This window comes from Palaemon carinicauda, chromosome 22 (genome assembly GCF_036898095.1).
Source record: "Palaemon carinicauda isolate YSFRI2023 chromosome 22, ASM3689809v2, whole genome shotgun sequence".
Classification (NCBI taxonomy): domain Eukaryota; kingdom Metazoa; phylum Arthropoda; class Malacostraca; order Decapoda; family Palaemonidae; genus Palaemon; species Palaemon carinicauda.
In genome coordinates, this window is record NC_090746.1 from 46,464,079 (window position 1) to 46,487,525 (window position 23,447).

At 46.6% G+C, this 23,447-nt stretch overlaps 1 protein-coding gene across 1 annotated transcript in view; it reads left to right on the forward strand.

Moving 5' to 3' along the window:
* LOC137616420 (midasin) overlaps positions 1-23,447 on the forward strand; it is an 814,866-nt gene that overhangs the window by 177,810 nt on the left and 613,609 nt on the right. Inside the window, exons 5-7 of the mRNA XM_068346159.1 lie at positions 9,400-9,576; positions 9,927-10,028; positions 10,176-10,284. Of these exons, the coding sequence (XP_068202260.1) occupies positions 9,400-9,576; positions 9,927-10,028; positions 10,176-10,284 (388 nt within the window). The remainder of the gene's footprint in view (positions 1-9,399; positions 9,577-9,926; positions 10,029-10,175; positions 10,285-23,447) is intronic.

Here is a 23,447-nt window from a genome sequence, read left to right on the forward strand (position 1 = left end):
GTAGTAGGTGTTTTACATCGTAGTTAAAAAGGTAGGGTGTGGTTTCTTAAAATGGAATTTTAAATGTTTCTGATCAAAAACACAAACTTGCAGAAAAGTTCAGAAAATCAACTTGACTAGCTCTTCTTGCACACTTGGCTGCGATTTGTTGTACATGTAAATGAGCTGAATAAGGTATTGCAAGGAAAGAAAATTTATCTCATCTTATCAAGGGAAAAAAATTCAGCATTTATATCAAAGCTTTACCATTGAAACCAAAAAGTTAATGCTAATAAGACTGCTGTCTTTCCAAACCTGGTAGCTTTTATCTTTTTTCAAGACTTAACACGGCAGTCTTAGTAACATGTAGGAATTGGTCACAAGGCAGCTGTCGAAACTTAGGAATAGGTTTTGTGACTTCTTTCCAGAACTTGATTTCCATCCTATAAGCTGGGTTGTAAATCCCTTCGAATGTGAACTAGCTGATTTGCCCGAAGAGCCTGAAGGGTTGGCAGAAAAGCTTATTGAAACTAGCATGGAATTTGCAACAACCTACCTTTTCGAACAAAGTTTTTCTACCATTGTAAATCTAAAAACAAAATACAGAAACCGGCTGGATCCTGAAGGCAGCATCCAAGTAGCAATGACATAAAAATCCCTGATATTGAGTTTGTAAAGAAGAAAACATCATTACTTCTAAAGCCTGAAGGAGCTGTAATTAATTAAATATTCAAGTTAATATTTTTTTCGTAAGTTTTATTTGTTTCCCAGGCTTATGCCAGAAAGCTTGACCGACTAGTGACAGAATTTGGAAGGGTGTGTGAGAAAAGGAAGTCGAGAGTTAATGTGGGTAAGAGTAAGGTTATGAGATGTACGAGAAGGGAAGGTGGTGCAAGGTTGAATGTCATGTTGAATGGAGAGTTACTTGAGGAGGTGGATCAGTTTAAGTACTTGGAGTCTGTTGTTGCAGCAAATGGTGGAGTGGAAGCAGATGTGCGTCAGAGAGTGAATGAAGGTTGCAAAGTGTTGGAGGCAGTTAAGGGAGTAGTAAAAAATAGAGGGTTGGGCATGAATGTAAAGAGAGTTCTACATGAGAAAGTGAACAACTGTGATGTATGGATCGGAGTTGTGGGGAATGAAAGTGACGGAGAGACAGAAATTGAATGTGTTTGAGATGAAGTGTCTAAGGAGTATGGCTGGTGTATCTCGGGTAGATAGGGTTAGGAACGAAGTGGTGAGGGTGAGAACGGGTGTAAGAAATGAGTTAGAAGCTAGAGTGGATATGAATGTGTTGAGGTGGTTTGGCCATGTTGAGAGAATGGAAAATGGCTGTCTGCTAAAGAAGGTGATGAATGCAAGAGTTGATGGGAGAAGTACAAGAGGAAGGCCAAGGTTTGGGTGGATGGATGGAGTGGAGAAAGCTCTGGGTGATAGGAGGATAGATGTGAGAGAGGCAAGAGAGCATGCTAGAAATAGGAATGAATGGCGAGCGATTGTGACGCAGTTCTGGTAGGCCCTGTTGCTTTTTCCGGTGCCTTAGATGACCGCGGAGGTAGCAGTAGTAGGGAATTCAGCATTATGAAGCTTCATCTGTGGTGGATAACGAGGGAGGGTGGGCTGTGGCACCCAAGCAGTACCAGCTGAACTCGGTTGAGTCCCTTGTCAGGCTGGGAGGAACGTAGAGAGTAGAGGTCCCCTTTTTGTTTTGTTTCATTTGTTGATGTCGGCTACCCCCCAAAATTGGGGGAAGTGCCTTGGTATATGTATGTATGTAAGTATATATTTGGGTATAGAAATATAGTAAGTTTCCTTTTCAGGTTTGTGCTGTGTGTGTGCAGTGTACGACAACGTCACCGCGTAGTACCAGGCCACCGCGGTTTCACGTCTTGGGGCGCGGCCTCTCCCTTGGTCCTTCGGTCGTTCCTTCGGCTTTCAATAATTCGGCCGCCGTGGGGAATCGTCATCGCTGGACTTTCTTCATCTGTTTTCTCAGCTGTTCCTCCTTCCCTACGGGGAACTTGGACTCTCAGCGAAGGGAACGTGGGAGTTTAGATTGACTATGGTCTCTCTCTTTACTCGAGATCGTTCACCCTCTTACTACTACTACGTACTATTACGGAATCTTCTTTCCCGTGCGGGTTGAGTTGCTATTCCGTTTTATTTGTCTCAATTATTTTTAATGAAATCTAATTGTATTTGTTAACTTTTCAGCTTTCTGTGGAGAACTCTTCCCTTCGGGGTTGAGTGGTTCTTACTATTTGTGAACATTCTTAGATGAATTACATAATTATAATTCTGTTATAATTCTGTTTTTGTTACAGTTCTCCGCCCTCCCCCTTCTCCCGTGAATGCCAGTGGCGGAGGAGGGCGCATACTTAATTTGTAATTCTTATGTTTTCTCTTCCCTCAGGGTTTTTCTTCGGAGTTCCTCCCGGGGGAATTTTTGTTAACTAATTATTTATTTTATTTTCCCAGTTAACGATCCAGTTTTTCTTCGTTTGCCTAATGTGCCAACGAAGCAGAGCTGCCCTGTTTGTGCCTGGGGAGTCTGCTGTTGCTGCCGTCTCTCTAGGACATCGTCATAGGCGTGTTCCCTTCTCTTAGAAGTTCTCCCGTGACAACTATCAGCTCTTTTGTTCATCTTAGAACTCTAAGGAGGTTCGCCTCCAGGGGTGGGTAACTTCCCTTCCGAGGGAGGTTCCCTTCCCAGGTGGAGTTTTTCCCCTGCATAGGGGGAACTTCTCATACCTTAATAATTCCTTGATGGGTTTTCCTGGTCCTCGGGCGGTTTTGCTCTTGGTGCTGAACGACCGCTCTTGTAACCATGCTCATGGGGCTGAGTGGTTGCAAGTCCTTACCATGGAATTTCATGCAACCATGCTCTTGGGGCTGAGCGGTCGCACCCTCAGCTATGCTCAAGGGGCTGGGCAGCTGCAGGATCAATCTGGTGACCTCTCTCATTCGCGTGGGAGGCCACTTATAAGGACTCCTCTTCGGATAATTGCTCCTTATAGGTCAGCTTGCTGATCCAACGGCCCTAAGGGGCGCCATCATCAGTGTCTTCTAGTCTCTTCTACGAAGTGTTCTCCTCTCTCGTTCGCGAGAGAGGCCACTCATAGAGACTCCTCTTCGGAGTATTGTTCCTGTTTAGACCATCTGGCTGTTCGGGATCTCTCCGCAGTTCGCCATCTCCTAGACCTGCTGACCTGCCGTCTCCGTTCCTGGCTGCTGACGCTGTGGGCGCCCACGCACCCCGTTCTCCAACGGACACCGGTCCCTTCGGGGCAAAAGGGTCTTTCTCACACTGTGAGTAAGTCCCTTAAGTGCCAGGTATCCCCTGCGCTCCGTTTTCCTGCGCGCTCGCCTACTGTTCCTGAGACTTCCTTCCAGAGGAATCCTGTTTCAGTCCTGAGTTAGCGCACTGGCGCTCACCAGAACTTCCAGTGTTGATCGTCCCAGTTCCTGCTTGTCCTGTCAGCTGTCCCTTCATCCTAGCGCGCGCGCTCACCGATGATCTTCTTACGCCAACGAACTTCGTACGCGCGCTAGCTCCGGCGATCTTCTTTTGCGCGCTAGCGCTGACGATCTTCTTTTGCGTGCCAGCGCTGACGATCTTCTTTTGCGCGCCAGCGCTGACGATCTTCTTACACGCGCAAGCGCCGACGATCATCTTGGCCAACGATCTTCTTTCGCGAGCGAGCGCTGACGATCTTCTTACGCGCGCAAGCGCCGTCGATCTTCTTACGCGCGCAAGCGCCGACGATCTTCTTGGCGGACAATCTTCTTTGGTGTGCTAGCGCTGACGATCTTCCTACTCACGTAAGCTCCGACGATCGTCCGCGCACAGGCTCTGATGGTTCCCCGCGCCAACGATCTTGTTACGCGCACAAGCGCCGACGATCTTACGCGCGCAAGCGCCGACGATCTTACGCGCGCAAGCGCCGACGATCTTACGCGCGCAAGCGCCGACGATCTTACGCGTGCAAGCGCCGACGATCTTCCGCGCGCAAGCGCCGACGATCTTACGCGCCCAAGCGCCGACGATCTTACGCGCGCAAACGCCGACGATCTTCTTGCGCGCACAAGTGCCGATGATCTTTAAGCACCGTCGATCTTTAAGCGCTGTCGATCTTCTTTCGCGCACAAGCACCGACGATCTTCAAGCGCCAACAACCTCGTACGCGCGCACCGACATTTGCACGGGCTCTTCATTCTGTTCCTGCACGTCTTTCCTGCTCACCCTATGAAGTCTCGCTCGCGCGCGAGAGTGTTTTCAACGGTCTCTCGCGCGGGACCCCTGGGTTTTTCCCATCACGCGAGCAGCAGCATCTCGCGCGCGATCCCTGGGTTTTTCCCATCGCGCGAGAAGCAGCATCTCGCGCGCGATCCCTGGGTTTTTCCTATCGCGCGAGTGCCAGCGTGCTTCCTCTACCAAGGTGAGACCTTTTCCCACCACACCAATGGGAGAAATCCCACCTCGAGCAGGAGAATCGTCCTGTATTACGGAGAGAAGAGCCCTCAGACTTCTTTGTTGGAGTTACGTATCCCTCCTAGGAGGGAATTGAAGTACTCTAAGAGTTCCCCCAAGTAGAGCCCTTGGGGACAAGAGATTTTGCTGCCTGTTCACCAGGATGAGAGCAGCATGATTCAGAGCACGCCTTCTGGCAAGTCCTGACACTGATGAGGCATCTCAACAAGTTCAAGGACTCGGAGAGCGCCCCTCATGAAGGCAAGGATTTGGTCCTGGACCAAGTCTATGGCACTCAGAAACCCTTTAAGGCCTCTGCGGCTCTGCCTTGGTCCCAAGGGGTGAAAAGTGCCAGAGATAAGGTTGAGGGCCAGCTTTCCGAGCTCGCCTCCTCCAGCCGTTCCTCTGCTGGTAACAAGCTCCTCCCACCTCCTCGTGTGCAACAGAGGAGGTACTTTGAGATCATGGAGGAGCCTTGTTTGGCTTTCCCGCTCCACCACTCCGTGGAAGAGCTTACCAGGGTAGTCTCTCTTGAGAGAGACTCTAGCCGGAAGGTGACATTCTCGGCAACAGAGATCCTGAGTCAGGAGGAGGTAGCAAAGTGTGACATACAGGCCACTTCGTGGCTCGATGTCTGGCTAGGGTCTCTGTGCATCCTCCTGCGACCCGAGGATCTGTCCAAGGAGAGCACCAGGAAAGCCATGGAGACAGACCTTCCTCCTCTCGGGCACACATACCATCGAGTTTCTGGCCCACTAGGTTTCGAACTTGTGGGCAAACTCGATCTTGAAACGACGTGATGCGGTGGCCGAGAGGTTCAACTCGAAGGTCCCAGCCGTGGATGCCTGCAAGCTCAGACACACTTCCATCCTAGGAAAGAGTCTGTTTGAGCCCAAGGATGTGGAACAGGCAACTGAGAGGTGGAGGAAATCGAATGACGATTCTCTTCTCCAAAGGGCTCTTACATCTAAGCCCTACAAACCTCCAGCACCTCAACAACCTCGCCAATCCAAGATGACAAAACCGGCAGCGGCAGTAAAGACGAAGGTGTCCAAGCAGTAGCCCTTTCCTGTCAAAGACAAGGGCAGAAAGTCCTCCAGGGGAGGCAAGAATCCTAGAGGGAGCGGCCGAGGCCGCAAGCGCTAGGATTGGCAATCCCCCTGCATGTCCACCAGTGGGGGGGATGCCTGCAAGTTGCGCATTTAGGTGGCAGCAACTCGGGTCCGATTCCTGGACGATCTCCGTGATCAGTCAGGAAAATCGCGTCCCGTTCATAACATCTCTTCCTCCCCTGACTGCGAATCCAGTGTCGTTGAGCTCCTATGCCATGGGATCAGTAAAGGGGCTAGCCCTTCGGGCAGAAGTCGAGACCATGCTCAAGAAGGATGCTCTCCAGGAGGTCGTCAACGGCTCCCCAGGCTTCTTCAGTCGACTCTTTCTCATAAAGGAGGCGTCTGGAGGCTGGAGACCCGTCATCGACCTCTCAGCTCTGAACAAGTTTGTCAAACAAACTCCGTTCAGCATGGAGACAGCACACACGGTCAGACTTGCAGTGAGACCGCAAGACTTCATGTGTACACTGGATCTGAAGGACGCGTACTTCCAGATCCCAATCCATCCGTCTTCCAAGAAGTACTTAAGATTCAGCCTAGACAACAAGATCTACCAGGTCAAGGTGCTGTGTTATGGTCTCTCCACAGCACCCCAGGTATTCACCAGAATGTTCACCCTGATATCTTCGTGGGCACACAGGATCGGCATCCGTCTCCTCTGCTATCTGGACGACTGGCTGATCCTGGCAGACTCGGAGTCGACCCTTCTTCGACACCGAGACAAGCTTCTGGGACTTTGCCAAGATCTAGGGACCATGGTAAATCTCGAGAAGTCTTTACTGCTTCCATCTCAACGACTGGTATATCTAGGCATGATATTGGACACCAATCTCCACAAAGCCTTTCCATCAGACGACAGGATAGCAAGGCTGAGGAGGGTCGCAGATCCTTTCCTCAGACGAGGAGAGCTTCCAGCCCAATCGTGGTTACGTCTCCTAGGGCACCTTTCCTCCTTGGCTCGTCTGGTTCCAAACGGCCGCCTCAGGATGAGATCCCTGCAATGGCGGCTCAAGTCCTGGTGGAATCAAGGCCAAGATTTCCTGGACATTCTGGTCTCTGTGGGTCCTGCGGAACGGATGGACCTTCAGTGGTGGGTGACGGACGGAAACCTTCGAAAGGTAGTGGATCTTCTTGTCCTCCCCCCGGATTTAATGCTGTTTTCGGACGCTTCAAAAGAGGGTTGGGGTGGGGGGGGGGGTACATTCTGAACCACAGGATCTCAGGCCTATGGTCAGAATCAGAAAAGTGCCTCCACATAAATCTGCCAGAAATGAAGGCTGTATATCTGGCAATTCAACAATTCCAACAGATCCTGGCGGGTCACTCCGTGGTGGTCATGAGCGACAACACCACGGTAGTGGCTTACATCAACAAGCAGGGAGGTACCTTTTCATAACAGCTATTCCATCTTGCAGTAGAGATACTGAGATGGACCGAAGTCAACTCGATTCCACTATCGGCTCGCTTCATTCCGGGCAGGAGGAATTTGCTCGCTGACAGTCTGAGCAGAGCATCGCAGATAGTGAGTACCGAGTGGTCTTTGGATCCTCTAGTAGCCAACAAAGTCCTGATTTTGTGAGGTTCCCTGACAGTGGACCTGTTCACGAAAGCCTTGAACTTCAAGCTTCCGCTGTACTGTTCCACAGTGCCAGACCCCAAGGCACTCTGGCAAGATGCCTTCCAACAACGGTGGGACAACATCGACGTTTACGCCTTCCACCGTTCTGTCTGATGAGGAGGGTGCTCAACAAGACCAGACTATCGGTCAACCTGTCAATGACCTTAATAGCTCCGCTATGGCATCATGCAGAGTGGTTCCCGGACCTTCTGCAGCTCCTGACAGAACTCCCGAGAGAACTTCCTCCATGACACGAGCTACTCAAGCAACCACACTGCATCATCTTCCACAAAGCCGTAGCATCGCTTCGGCTTCACGCCTGGAGACTATCCAGCATCTCCTCACAGAGAGAGGCTTTTTGCAACAAGTTGCAGAAAGGATGTCTCGACACCTGCGAAAGTCATCTGCAGGGGTCTACCAGGCGAAGTGGAGAGTCTTCTGTGGTTGTTGTCGTGGAAGGGGTATCTCTCCTCTCGATGCCACTATTCCAGCAATAGCGGAGTTTCTTGTGTATTTGCGGGAAGAAATGCACCTTTCGTTCTCGGCGGTGAAAGCCTATCACTCAGCCTTAAGCCTAGCCTTCAGGCTGAAAAGAATAGACATTTCCTCACCGCTGGAACTTTCTCTACTCATACGAAGCTACGAGCTTACCTGCCCTCAGTCGGAAGTGAGACCTCCATGGAACGTGGTTCGTGTCCTCAGGTCTCTTAAGAGACCTCCGTTCGAACCATTACGCCAGGCTTCTAATCGTCACCTGACTTGGAAGACGATGTTCCTGCTCGCTCTGGCCTCGGCCAAGCGATTAAGTGAACTTCATGGTCTCTCGTACGACGTCGCCCATTCACGGGGATGGTGGGACGTAACGTCCGGGTTCGTCCGCGAGTTTGTTGCTAAGACTCAAAATCCTGGAGGTCCGGACCCACGGTTCGACTCCTTCAGGATTTTGATTCTCCGTTCTGTAACAGATGACTCAGACCATCCCCTACTGTGCCCAGTAAGGAGTCTGAGGCTCTATCTTAAGAGAACAGCTGCAGTTCGTCCTCGAGTGCAAGCCCTGTTTGTGAGCACAGGGAGGACGAAGAGGAGGGTCACGAAGAACACCATCTCAGCTTGGATTCGCAGGGTCATCCACCATTCCCTGAATCCAGACCCTCCTCCGTCACGTCGCCCTAGAGCACACGATGCCAGAGGCATCGCTACGTCCCTGACATTCAAGAGAAACTTCTCTGTGACGCAGGTTCTATAGGCTGGGGTCTGGAAGCGTCAAACGACCCTCACAGCCCACTGCCTGCAGGACGTGACCCACAGGAGGCTCGATACCTTCTCTATCGCCCCTGTGGTGGCTACACAACAGCTGGTCTAACCTCAGGCTCCTTAATGGACAAGTAGCAGAAGGTTGAGGGCATTGTTACCCGGTTTTAGTCTGCATGAATGAAAAAGTATGCCTGGCCCTTGCTCTTTTCTTCATCCTCCCCTCTCTTGGGGTAAGCAGCATCCTGGGTTCTCTGCATAGCTGACCTCAAACCACTGCAGGTAAACCATGCTTCCTTGTGTTCCTAGCATTAAATAATACTGTCGCGTCTCCCTTACCCTGACGAGGTGGTATTGGGAACGTCCTAGCCTAGAATTCCATCTAAGGACTTCAGGTCGACTTCCTAGGATGAGTCACACTTCATTCCTTCGCACACACAAGCTTATGTAGGCCGCACGTTCCTTGCGGAGCAAGGAACTTGCGAGATGCAGGGACTCCTTATCTCGAGTGCTACACACTTGGATTCTGCGTCCCCGGGCAAAGCCAAAGCCAGTAAGGCTGGGACTTACCACCCTTCCTAAGGGTTAAGTCACCCTATGTAAATAGCGTGGTTTGTATTTCGGTTACGGAACAAATGACAAATTCGGAGATAATTTGTATTTTTCCTAACCATGCAAACCTTAGCTGTTTACACATACTTGCCCGCCAGCCCTGTCCCCCGTGAAGTCCTACATCTAAGCGAAGTGAATCAGTTCACCGGTGTGTGAGGGGGTAGGGGTAGCTAGCTACCCCTCCCCTGCCCCCTTGCTAACTAGAGAGGGGGTTGTTAACCCTCGTTAAAAATCTAATGGCTCGCCATTTCAGCTACGCCGAAAGTAATACCCCATGTAAATAGCTAAGGTTTGTTTGTTAAAAATACAAATTATCTCCGAATTTGTCATATTTTCCTACATTTTTTTTTTTTTTTCAGAAAATGGGACATTTGGTGACAGTTTCATCTACTGAACGTAACTTAGGTGGAGTTGCCATTGCTGTTAGTCAAGGTCATCCAGTATTGATAGAAGGTGTTGTCGGCAGTGGGAAGACTTCGATAGTGGAACATTTAGCTGCCGTTACCGGGAGAACAGTTTCTCCTTTTTTGACTAAAGTAAGCAGATTTAGATCTAAATATTTTAACTTTATATTACTTTCCTAAAAAAATCATGAAGCATACAGGGTGCATAGTACAATTAATTACACTAAGATTAGGTTTTGGGCTCAGATTTGTGTAGTAAAGTTGCTGATACATTTGAGCCCTGCTGGTTAGCATACAATGTTTACTAATTTATACTGTGCAAACAATGTAGTTTCGTTGTTTTTTATATGAGTGTACTGCTTAGAAATAATTGAAAGAAAGTATAGTAATTTTATGTTTTTAGAATTGAATATATTAATGGAGTTAATGGTAGGAAAATTTTAGATGGTTATAAGAATCACAGAATTGTCCTTTGTCTACAGGTTCAACTTGGAGATCAGACTGATAGTAAAACATTACTTGGCACATACTGTTGCACTCAGGTTCCTGGAGAATTTATTTGGCGGCCTGGATCACTGACGCAGGTTTGCATCCATTTATTTTCTTGCTTGTGTTTTATATTTTTGTAAAATTACTCTTTGAAATATCTTTTATCTTGGTAATTATCTGGTTGTAATAGTACTTGCTTACCGAAATGGGAAATTTACCTCGTTTTATTTTTTTCTTTAAAGGCTGTAACAAAAGGGTATTGGCTTCTCCTAGAAGATCTTGATTATGCTCCTATGGACGTTATTTCTATTTTAGTTCCACTTTTAGAATCGAGGACTCTTCCAGTACCAGGTATGGAGAAATAATGCTTTTTGTTTTGTTTTATTGAATTTTTTTTTTCATGATTATGTAAATAAAAGATTATTCTTTTTACCTTGATACTATAGAAAAACAGTGTTATAGAAATGTTTACTATGAACCTCTTCTGATGTACATATTGCTTTTTGTCCAGCTCTGTGTTACTAATGTTTACCCACAGCTATGAGGTACGTCATACTTTTCTTTTGACTTATAGAGATCGGACGTCTCCTCTCTCTCCTCCAAAGGCTGTCATTGGAGTTTATAATTTCCTTTTGATTTTTCTTTTTACGTGTACTTCTTCTGACGTCTTCATGTGGACCTGTCCTGGTTGCGAGGGTGCCGCGTGCGGTACCTTCATGTCTTTGGTGGATACCAACCCGCACTCTTGTGTCCAACGTATAGAGGGCATGGCTGCGAGCAGGGTTCGCCCTGTGATGAGTGTTGGGAATGGCCTGCCTCCCAATGGGAGAGGTTTGGATGGCGTAGGGAGAAGGTGGCGAAGCACGTTCTCTCTCTCTTAGGGGTGAAGAAAGTACATTCTTCCTCACGCACCCACAAACTTCTTACTAGAGCTCCTCACTTGCTTTCTTCTAGGGGGGGATCAAGTAGGAGTGCAGTCAGAATAACTCCTTGGCAACCTCAGGGTATTTTATGGGTAGTTGCTTCCCTTAGTGGAGCAATTCCACCTCCAGCCACTGGGTAGCCATTCTCTCTTGCAGATGTGCTGCAGGCGTGGTCGCTCTAGGGGGTTTCTGCTCCACCTACGAAGGAAGCTTTACTTCATTCTCTTCAGCGTGGTGCTAAGAAGGATCCAACTCCAGAGCTTTCAACATCTTACGCTAAATGCGAAGTCCATTTGTTGCCCTCTCCTGGACCTTCCAAGCGATCACTTGCGTTCGCCCCTCCAACAGCCTCTTGCTGATGACAGTTCCGCTCGCCATCCTTGGACCTCGTCGTCTCCTAATCCTCAATCTTCTGTTTCTCCCCACAGGAATCCTCTGGCTGTGGAAGATGATCTTCATGAGACCAGTGCCTCTTCTGTTAGTGGCACGCTAGGACGAAACTACATTTCCTCGTCCTTCGGGACACTTGTCTTCCGATCTTCATTCGTGACAATCGTTTGATCATCATAGAGATCACAGTTCATCGTGATCTCAAAGTTCTTCTAGAATGCTTTCTTGCTCTAGAGCTACAAGCTCACGAGATAAAGTCTCACGATCGCAATCATTGTGATCACGAGCAAGACAGTCTAGATCTAGGTCTGGATGCTCGCGTTCTAGATCGCTTCGATCTAAATCATGAGGACGACACTCACGTTTGCGAGGGTTAATATCCCGTTCACGAGGGCGATGTTTACGCTTGCGAGGGCGCCGTTCACTATCGCGAGGCCAAAGCTTACATTCGCGAGCTAGGCATTCGAGACGTTCACGCTGTTCACAATCGCTGGCTAGATGCTCAGGATCACAAACAGAACGTTCATGATCATAATCTAGGCGTTCATCTCCAACATAAAGAGGCAAGTGCATGCGCAGTCCATCCGCACATCACTCGTCTACTTGTCTCTCACCTCATCGACCTCTGGCCAAACCTGATCTTGCAACGGAACACTCTACAGTACAAACAGGCATCTAACCAAGCTGCTTCTTGTTTCCTTTGCTGCCTGGGGTGCTTTAGCGAAGCGTTCACCCATGCGATGCTCTCCAACGCGTTCCTCTGTAACGCACTCCCCAACGCTTTGGGTTGTCCCTGTTCAGAGGCTCACATAGCCTACCATGTCTGGCATAGGCAATCCTCTGGAGCAACAGGATCCTCAAGGCTTCCAGCTTCCAGTATGGCTCCTGGTGCTTTTAAGAAAAGCACTTCTGTTCTACGAGTAGGGGTATCGGAATCGCAAGGAAGTGCCGTTCTAACACCTCCGCCTTCAGTTTCTACCACCTCTAGCAGTAGGCTGATATCCTTCCCAGAAATGTTTAAGGAGCATCTTTACACCAACATACCTATTAGTCTTGATTGCCGTCTTCTCCTGTCGAAACAGCATCTCCTGTTGCCTCAGAGGCTATCTCCTACGACATCCCAGGATCTTCCTAGGGTTCCTCCAAGATGACGTTCTCCTCCTCTTGGATTCTCTAAGGAAACCCAAGACTCCAAGTGCACTGAGCTCCCTCCCTTGGTTAGTGCCTTCTTGTCAACATTACATAAGTCTTTGGGTGTGGCTCCACCACCACAGCCCCCGATAGCTCCGGTCAGGTCTACTCCATGGATGCCCTTAGAGTTCGACTCTAGTTCATCGCATAGGAGCTCTGATCCTAGATGGAGATCCTCGTCAGACAACACGACAATCTTCCCCATCTCGATCTAGTGCCAAGGTGCCTCCGACCATAGATGCTTCTCTTAAGAACCTTCCCTTTACTACATTCAAGGGTAGGGAGATCTTGACGAAGCGACAAAATAGCAAGATGAGAGGCGTCACTCCACCACACGCCGATATCATCCACCATTAGAAGAGCAGGGACATTGGCTCTCCCAGGGAGATCACTTTCCACCTTTTCAACCCTCAAGAATTTGAGGTGGTGCCTCCAGACCAGTGTCCAGTATCCTGTATCCTTAATTCCAGCGTAGGAAGAGCCTTCGGCTTCTGCAGCTAAGGCTTCTACAACTGGCTCCTTGAAACCTTTGCAAGTTCCTCTAACCAACATCTTGGAGGAACACTTTCCTGTGAGAGTGGAGTCCAAGGACACCAAAACCAAACCTAAGAATGCCAAGGCAAGAGAAGCCTGTTTGGCAGAGGCAGACAGGAGGTCTCCTGTGGCAGGTCCCTCTCACAACCCTATTGATGACCCTGGATTTGAGCTTAGAGGTAGAGGATGACATCAACACGGACGATGAATATCTCCTAAGGGCAGCCAGTCCGAACTATCACTCGAAACGAGAGAAGAGTGTCGGAGCATACCTTCTGGTAGGTCCTCTCTTGCATGAGGGCCATTAACAAGCGGTCTACTCCTGGTACCAGCACCCAGGAAGGGAAGGAGATGGTTCTTAAAGAGATCTTCGGAACTCAGAGGCCCCCTAAGACCAGTGCTGCTTTGCCCCGGTCTAAGGGCCTGACAGCTACCAGAAGGAAAGCTATTTCTCAGATAGCTGGATCTTCTAGTTCCTTGAGGGCAGGTTCCTCCTCGCAATGTTTAACACTTCCTTTTGTGAATGTTATGAGATTGAGAAGGAAACATTCCACCATGTCCCCCGACCCCTTGTTGGAGTCTTTGATGAAGGTCTTCCGACCCAAACCCTCTCTGCGTTGGGAGCTTCCCCTCTACCTATGGTTGGGATCTTTGGGCTACATTGTGTGCTCCCTTAATATTTCAAAGAAGTCCACAAGGAAGTCCTTGGAATCCTTCTTATTGTTGGGTACCTGAACTCTTGAGTTTCTGTTGCACCACATCGTTAACTTGTGGGCGAATGCCATCCTCAAGAGGAGGGACACCATCATAGGAAAGTTTTACAAGCAGGTGCCAAAGGTGGAAGTGTCACATTTGCGGAATTCTATGCTTAAAGGTTCCTCTCTCTTTGTTCCTGAAGAGATTGAGAGGGCTGCTGAAAAGTGGAGGAAATCGTCGAACGATTCTCTCCTCCATAGGGCCATGACATCCAGGCCCTATGGAAGTCCGTCCCAGTCTTCTCGTAGTCAGCAGGCTAAGCTCCGGCCCCTTGACTTTGAGAGGGCCTTCTAAGGTCAATAACGTCCCTTTCAGTCCAAAGACTAGAAAGGGGACAGGAGGGAGCTAGAGGGAGTGGCAGAGATGGTCCTCCCGCTAGGAACGGCAATCCTCATCACCGACCACCTGTAGTGGGATACATGCAGCGACACTGGCAGAGGTGGCAGCATCACTGGCAGATCCCTGGAGACGAATGTCGTTCTTGTGAGCCCAAGATGACACTGGGGCTGTTACAAGAACGAAACAAACAGAAAACCATGAACTGGTATATCATGTCCTCGTGTATGAATCTGAGATACTTCCTGGAAGAAGGATACATTCGGATCTGGAAGTATGCGTCCTTGAGATCCAGTGTGCACATGAAGTCCCTTGGTCAAACTGCCTTGATGACCATGTCTGCCATCTCCATCCTAAATGGATTCTGTTGAACAAACTTGTTCAGGGGAGAGAGAGATCGATGACTGATCTCCAGCCTCAAGACGAGTTTCTCACCATAAAAATTCGACTGTAAAAGCCTGGAGACACATTCACAACCTTTTGGAGAGCGCCCTTCTGCAGCGTGGTATGGACTTTAGCAAAGAGGGCTAGCTCCTTTGCGAATCACTTCACACAGAAGCTTAATGGGTACTGGATCCCTAGTCAAGGAGGGAGAGATTGAATGAACGGGACACGGTTATCGCCATTGGGTATCGTGTCCCGTTCATTCAATCTCTCCCTCCTTGACTAGGGATCCAGTACCCATTAAGCTTCTGTGTGAAGTGATTCGCAAAGGAGCTAGCCCTCTTTATCGTGTCCCGTTCATTCAATCTCTCCCTCCTTGACTAGGGATCCAGTACCCATTAAGCTTCTGTGTGAAGTGATTCGCAAAGGAGCTAGCCCTCTTTGCTAAAGTCCATACCACGCTGCAGAAGGGCGCTCTCCAAAAGGTTGTGAATGTGTCTCCAGGCTTTTACAGTCGAATTTTTATGGTGAGAAACTCGTCTTGAGGCTGGAGATCAGTCATCGATCTCTCTATCCCCTGAACAAGTTTGTTCAACAGAATCCATTTAGGATGGAGATGGCAGACATGGTCATCAAGGCAGTTTGACCAAGGGACCTCATGTGCACACTGGATCTCAAGGACGCATACTTCCAGATCCGAATGTATCCTTCTTCCAGGAAGTATCTCAGATTCATACACGAGGACATGATATACCAGTTCATGGTTTTCTGTTTGTTTCGTTCTTGTAACAGCCCCAGTGTCATCTTGGGCTCACAAGAACGACATTCGTCTCCTATGATATCTCGACGATTGGCTGGTTCTAGCAGACTCGGGGATAACCTTTCTTAATCACCCAGACATGCTTCTGGAGTTTAGTTAAGATCTTGGGATCTTGATTAATCTCGAGAAGTCATCACTGCTTCCTTCTCAAAGACTGGTATACTTTGGTATAATCATAGACACCATCCAATAGAAAGTTTTGCCATCAGACGATAGAGTACTCAGTAAGTGGCTTCACCCTTCCACAAACGGGAAGATCTACGGGCTCACCAGTGGTTACGACTGCTAGGTCACCTAACCTCTCTTCTCAATCTAGTTTCAAATGGCCACCTCAGGATAAGATCTCTGCAGTGGCAGCTAAAGTCTGTGGGGAACCAACACACAGATTCACCAGACACACGAGTTCCAATCACTTGGTAACAGATACCGGATCTACTATGGTGGCTAGCAGACAAGAACCTTTGCAGTGGTCAAGATCTTCTCGTTCCTACTCTGGACTTGGTGATCTATACAGACGCGTCAAGCAAGGATGGGGAGCCCACTTACTGCATCACACAATCTCCGGCCCTTGGTCAGAGTCTGAAAGGTTCCTGCATATAAACCTCTTAGAGACGAGAGCAGCATACCGAGCTCTTCATCAGTTCCATCAGTTGCTGGCTGGTCACTCAGTGGTGTTGATTAGCAACAACACTGCAGGGGGGGCTTATATAAACAAACAAGGTGGTACCTTTTCAAAGCCTCTGTACCTTCTGGCAGTAGAGATCCTCAAATGGGCAGAACATTTGGTGTCCCTATTGGCTCGCTTCATTCCATTCAAGAGGAATGTGTTCGCGGACAATCTGAACTGAGTGACTCAGATAGTCGACTCCGAGTGGTATTTGAATCCTCTTGATAGTCAAGAAAGTCCAGACTTTGTGGGGTTCCCCAACAGTAGACCTGTTCGCAACACTGAACAGCAAGCTTCCCCTGTATTGTTCTCCAGTCCTCAGTCTCCAAGGCAGGATGCATTTCATCAACGGTGGGACAACATCGACGTGTACGCCTTTCCCCTGTTCTGTCTGATGAGAAGACTGCTCAACAAGACCAGAGCATCCAAAAATCTGACGAAGAGCCTTGTAGCTCCGCTATAGCATCATGTAGAGGGGTTCCCAGACCTCCTGCAACTTCTAGTAGATCTACCGAGAGAACTCCCTCCATGAGCAGATCAACTCGGACAACCACACGCAAACATCTTTCACGAGACTTCTAGCCTCTTCGACTTCATGCCTGGATACTATCTAGCATCTTCTCTCTCAGAGAGGCTTTTCGCTAGAAGTTGCTGGAAGAATGTCCAGACTTGCAAAAGTCCTCAGCCTCAGTGTACCAGTCTAAGTGACACTTTTGTTATTGGTGTCGTGGAAGGAATATCTCTCCACTCGATGCCCCTATCCTTGCAGTAGCGGAGTTTCATATATACCTTTGAGAGGAAAAACTCCTTTCGGTCTTGGCTGTGAAAGGTTATGGCTTAGCCTTAAGCCTTGCCTTTAAACTGAATGGTGTAGATATTTCCTCTTCGTTGGAGCTTTCCTTACTCATGCGGAGTTATGAGATCACTTTTCCTCAGTCAGAGATCAGGCCTCCTCCTTGGAACGTGGTTTGTGTTTTGAGATCCCTAAATGGACCTCCTTATGAACCATTACACAATGCAACTGATTGAAATCTCACTTTGAAGATTGCATTCCTGTTCGCTTTAGCTTCTGCAAAGAGTGTCACTGAACTTTATGGCCTCTCATATGACATTGCCCATTCAAGGGGAAGGGGGGAAGTGACACTCAGCTTCGTCCTTTAGTTTATTGCAAAGACTCAAAAATCATGGGTACTGGACCCAAGATTCGGGCCCTTTTAGTTCATGAGTCTACGTTCTGTAAAAATTGACCAGGTTCAATTTTTACTATGCTCAGTGAGGAATATGAGATATCTTAAATGCTCTGTAGTAATACGGCCCCAACTAACAACTCGTTTAGTTAGTTCTGGCAGGGTTAAGAAGAGGATCACAAAATGTACTATTTCATCTTGGATACTCCAAGTCATTGAAAGAGCTCTAAACCCCGATCCTCCTCTGGCTCAAAGTCATAGAGCCGATGATGTCAGGTTGGCTGAGGGCATTGGTTACACGGGTTAAGTCTTGGACAAATGAAAATATATTTGGCATTTTACTTTCTTCATCTCCTCCCTTGGGGTACAGTGTCATGGGTCCCTCTGCAAGCTGACTTCAACCTCTGCAGATAAGAATCACTTCCCTTGTGTAGCATAGTATAGTCATGAATTTAATATGTCCACGTCCTCATTGCTGGGAAACATCTTTGTTTATATCCTATTTCTAAACTCAAAATGTACTTCCATAGATGTTCATATGATATCCTTCATGACAATTAAATTGCTCAGGACGCTGTCGTACTCACTTCGTATTGCTAGCGAGGTGTCAATGTTTTCCATAGACCATAGTCATATACTGTACTAGGTAAACCTGGGTCAATATCCATGCCAGAAAAAGGAAACCCTCCTAAGAGTGAGTCATCCTCATAAATAACGGAAAGTTTGTTAGTATGGGAACAAATAACAAATTCTGAGATGATTTGTATTTTTTCCCTAACTAATACACTTATATTCCTCCTCTCAATAAAACAAATAATATCAAACAATATCGTTTTGATTCGGGAGATGGCGTTTCATATCGTAGATGCTCTTGATTATTTGTTATTCGTGATGTATTAGCTCAGCTGGTTGGTTGTATCACGTGGTCACTCTGGATGACAGTGTTTTTGTTCACTTGGAAGCTCGGCCGATAGTCTTCCTGTCTTTATCATTGTGGTAATTTCTTACTCTTTTGTGTCTTTATTACCCTTATGAGTGTCATTAAAATACTTGACTATTATAGTGGGTTATTTGTATTTAGTGAAGAGCTATAGTTTATAATAACAAAGTTTAAGGGGATTGTCCTGCATTCATTTTCATGGATATACTTTGGGATATCAAAAATAGTGAATTGCACCATCAATAAAGAGTCTCACGAGAAAGTATCGTACAAATTCTGCTGTAATTAACAGAGTTATTGTGTTTCTTGTGCTAGAGGTATATGGCACTAAAAGGGCCGATCATAATAATATGACACCATGTTCTCAAACTCACAGTAACCTATGATAAGTACGCTATTCTTATAGAATGGGGAAAAATATCACACTATATATAGTATGTATAGTATGTTTGACATTTCAACACTTTCTCTCATTGTCTCGGTGAATGCCAAAAACCACTAGGGAAAAGAATTGTTGAGCCTTTCGCTTTTGGTGTGGTCACTTTTTTCTTGCTATATATAGTGCTATTGAACAGTAGTGGTATCTTTATCATACCTAAAAGCAAAAGAAAAATCCTGTCTAAGTATAGGGAAAAGATAGCCTTTGTAAGACTGTACTAAGCAACAAAGTGGGAGGTGGCACCTCCTTATACCCTCACCTTGAGTGAGTAGTACTCCCTTGGGATGTGGTGGGGGCCTGGGTGACTTGGGCCATGGTTGTGGGAATTAGCTGAGAAAGCTATATAGTAAGTTACTTTAGTTATTTTTAATGTAATTGAGAAGTTTCTAATTATCATTGACAATGGAAATAGTATTTAATGATATTGTTTTATGTTTCTTCGTATTCTTGTTAGAAATCTTTAGGGCCAATATCGCGGCCTCATAGTTATCGACCTTCAAAAATACTTTTCTCTATTATTTACAAAGATATTTCAAATCCAAAGACATCGTTGGAAAGCAAAATAAGAATGCAATAATTTGATCACAGGAATTTAAATTGCAAGGTTATTTGAAATTTTGTAAAATATTCAAATTTTAAAGAGAAAAAAAAATTAAATACTAAAATAAAAGACTATAAATAAAATTTCCCAGACCAATATTTTCACAAACTCATTAGCATTATTCATACATACATACATACATATACCAAAGGCACTTCCCCCAATTTTGGGGGGTAGCCGACAACAACAAGAAACAAAACAAAAAAGGGGACCTCTACTCTCTACGTTCCTCCAGCCTAACCAGGGACTCAGCCGAGTTCAGCTGGTACTGCTAGGGTGCCACAGCCCAACCTCCCACATTTCCACCACAGATGAAGCTTCATACTGCTGAGTCCCCTACTGCTGCTACCTCCGCGGTCATCTAAGGCACCGGAGGAACCAGCAGGGCCTACCGAAACTGCGTCACAATCGCTCGCCATTCATTCCTATTTCTCGCACGCTCTCTTGCCTCTCTCACATCTATCCTCCTATCACCCAGAGCTTTCTTCACACCATCCATCCACCCAAACCTTGGCCTTCCTCTTGTACTTCTCCCATCAACTCTTGCATTCATCACCTTCTTTAGCAGACAGCCATTTTCCATTCTCTCAACATGGCCAAACCACCTCAACACATTCATATCCACTCTAGCTTCTAACTCATTTCTTACACCCGTTCTCACCCTCACCACTTCGTTCCTAACCCTATCTACTCGAGATACACCAGCCATACTCCTCAGACACTTCATCCCAAACACATTCAATTTCTGTCTCTCCATCACTTTCATTCCCCACAACTCCGATCCATACATCACAGTTGGTACAATCACTTTCTCATATAGAACTCTCTTTACATTCATGCCCAACCCTCTATTTTTTACTACTCCCTTAACTGCCCCCAACACTTTGCATCCTTCATTCACTCTCTGACGTACATCTGCTTCCACTCCACCATTTGCTGCAACAACAGACCCCAAGTACTTAAACTGATCCACCTCCTCAAGTAACTCTCCATTCAACATGACATTCAACCTTGCACCACCTTCCCTTCTCGTACATCTCATAACCTTACTCTTACCCACATAAACTCTCAACTTCCTTCTCTCACACACCCTTCCAAATTCTGTCACTAGTCGGTCAAGCTTCTCTTCTGTGTCTGCTACCAGTACAGTATCATCCGCAAACAACAACTGATTTACCTCCCATTCATGATCATTCTCGCCTACCAGTTTTAATCCTCGTCCAAGCACTCGAGCATTCACCTCTCTCACCACTCCATCAACATACAAGTTAAACAACCACGGCGACATCACACATCCCTGTCTCAGCCCCACTCTCACCGGAAACCAATCGCTCACTTCATTTCCTATTCTAACACATGCTTTACTACCTTTGTAGAAACTTTTCACTGCTTGCAACAACCTTCCACCAACTCCATATAACCTCATCACATTCCACATTGCTTCCCTATCAACTCGATCGTATGCTTTCTCCAGATCCATAAACGCAACATACACCTCCTTACCTTTTGCTAAATATTTCTCGCATATCTGCCTAACTGTAAAAATCTGATTCATACAACCCCTACCTCTTCTAAAACCACCCTGTACTTCCAAGATTGCATTCTCTGTTTTATCCTTAATCCTATTAATCAGTACTCTACCATACACTTTTCCAACTACACTCAACAAACTAATACCTCTTGAATTACAACACTCATGCACATCTCCCTTACCCTTATATAGTGGTACAATACATGCACAGACCCAATCTACTGGTACCAATGACAACACAAAACACACATTAAACAATCTCACCAACCATTCAAGTACAGTCACACCCCCTTCCTTCAACATCTCAGCTTTCACACCATCCATACCAGATGCTTTTCCTACTCTCGTTTCATCTAGTGCTCTCCTCACTTCATCTATTGTAATCTCTCTCTCATTCTCATCTCCCATCACTGGCACCTCAACACCTGGAACAGCAATTATATCTGCCTCCCCATCATCCTCAACATTCAGCAAACTTTCAAAATATTCCGCCCACCTTTTCCTTGCCTCCTCTCCTTTTAACAACCTTCCATTTCCATCTTTCACTGTCTCTTTAATTCTTGCGCCGGCCTTCCTTACTCTCTTCACTTCTTTCCAAAACTTCTTATTCTCTTCATATGACTGACCCAGTCCCTGACCCCACCTCAGGTCAGCTGCCCTCTTTGCCTCACGTACCTTGCGCTTTACTTCCACCTTTTGCTCTCTATATTTTTCATACTTTTCTATACTATTACTCTGCAGCCATTCTTCAAAAGCCCTCTTTTTCTCTTCCACTTTTACCTTCACTCCTTCATTCCACCATTCACTGCCCTTCCTCATGCTGCCTCCAACAACCTTCTTGCCACATACATCACTTGCAATCCCAACAAAATTTTCTTTTGCTAACTTCCACTTCTCTAAATTACCAGTTTCTCTTACTCTCACCTCGTCATATGCCATTTTCAACCTTTCCTGATATTTACTTTTTACCCCCGGTTTTATTAGCTCTTCAACCCTCACTAGCTCCCTTTTACATCCACCTACTCTATTATTCATATAAACTAATATTTGATTCAAAGCAGTATTTTTCTAGAATAATCAGAAATTTTTTTTTTCTTTTTTTATTTTTATTCATAAAAGAAATATTTTTTATCTGATTCTAATAAAATTTATACAGAATTACCAGAGTAATAATACAAATAGCATATCTTGAAATTGTAGAAATCCAATGATATATAACGATTTTGGCTCTAATGGCAGACGATCCCCTTAATTCTCTACTTAGATACACCACAATGGTGTGATTTGGATAATAAATGTAGCGAGTATTGTAGTGGTTTGCCTCCCAGTAGGAAAGGTTTGGGCGATGGCGGGAGAGGTCTTCCTCCTCGAAGCATAAGAAACTCAAAGCCCCCCCCCCCCTGAGACCTACCCCCAGAAGCATCTCTCCACCGGTTTCCTCCCGGGAACCGTCGAGCCGTAGCGCAGGCAATTTAATTCCTGGACAACCTCGGTTCTCGAGAGACGGTTTTGCTTCCCCTTGCGTAGCGGCTCCGCCTCTCCCCTTGGGAGAGTCCTTGTCTCTTTCTTTGATTTTTCAGGTGTGGCCGTCCCTGTGATTGCCCGGCTCGCCTTCCAAGGAGGTGTTGGTGCATCTTCTTCAGCGGGGTTCTGCTTCTGAGGTTGACCCTTTGGCCCTTCTGAGCATGGATGTTGTGATTCCTTAGGAGTCGTCTGCTGCCCGGCCTGCCAACTCCGTTCTTGCCTTTTCCTCTGCTCCTTCCAATGGTATCGATGACTGCGCTACCCCACCCTCACCGACCATCTTTTGGGGGCGGAGCAAAGTCCTAGGACTGTCTCTCCTGCGGTAATCACTTCTCTCGTTCACGAGAGAGACCACCTATAGAGACTCCTCTTCTTAGGCCTGTGGTTGACCAGAGGCTCGCCCTCACGGTCTTTACCCTCGCCAAGCTCGCTCACCCCTATGCCTCAAATGTGCTCCTTCTCCTTCGGTGAAGAGGCTTTAGTTCGGCTCTTCAGTGCAGTCCCCTTTGGAGGATCTTCCTTCTTCTGGGTCTCCTGGTTACTGACCTTCGCCCCTACCTTCGGACTCACCGCGGTCTCGTTGTTCCCCAGCCTTGCCTCGCCATCTGCTCACCCACAAACTCTGGTTTGGGGCCTGCCGACGGGTTCCAGCCATCTTGTTGGTCTCATATTGCTGTCCCAGCTTCGTCGTTCCCTGGCGTGGAGTGTTCTTCAAGCTTTAGAAATTTTCAATTCCAGTAACCATTTAGCTTTAAATGTTTTAGAATACAGGTAGTTCTTGACTTATGACCTATGCGACTTATGCTGATTCGACTTTTATGATGATTTTTTTCAGGGTGATGACGTCATAAGTCTATCGGAAATAGTACGCTAATAAGACAAATATTTCCTTGAAAATAATCAATTTTTCTTGTATAAAAGTAAACTGACTAATCTTGGTAAATTATTATTTACATTTATTGATATACAGTATCCATTTTGAGTAAAAAGTACATTAAAAGAACGTTAATATGTCTAGTTCATATTATGTCTAGTAATGTCATATTACCGACAGAAAGCGACGGGGCAATACAGTGATTTCCTTCCAATAGTCTAACAATTAATATTATTCCCATTATCGAAATATCAAGTAACGATACAAAGTATTTTGTGGGTCTGTATCGGTTGTCATGTGTAGAACGTAGTGTAAATTTGACTCCACGTTAGTTCTATTCAATCTCTGATAAAAGATCATTATTTATCTAAAGAAAGTACACTAAAAGAACTAATTCTTTCTTAAAGATATATTTCC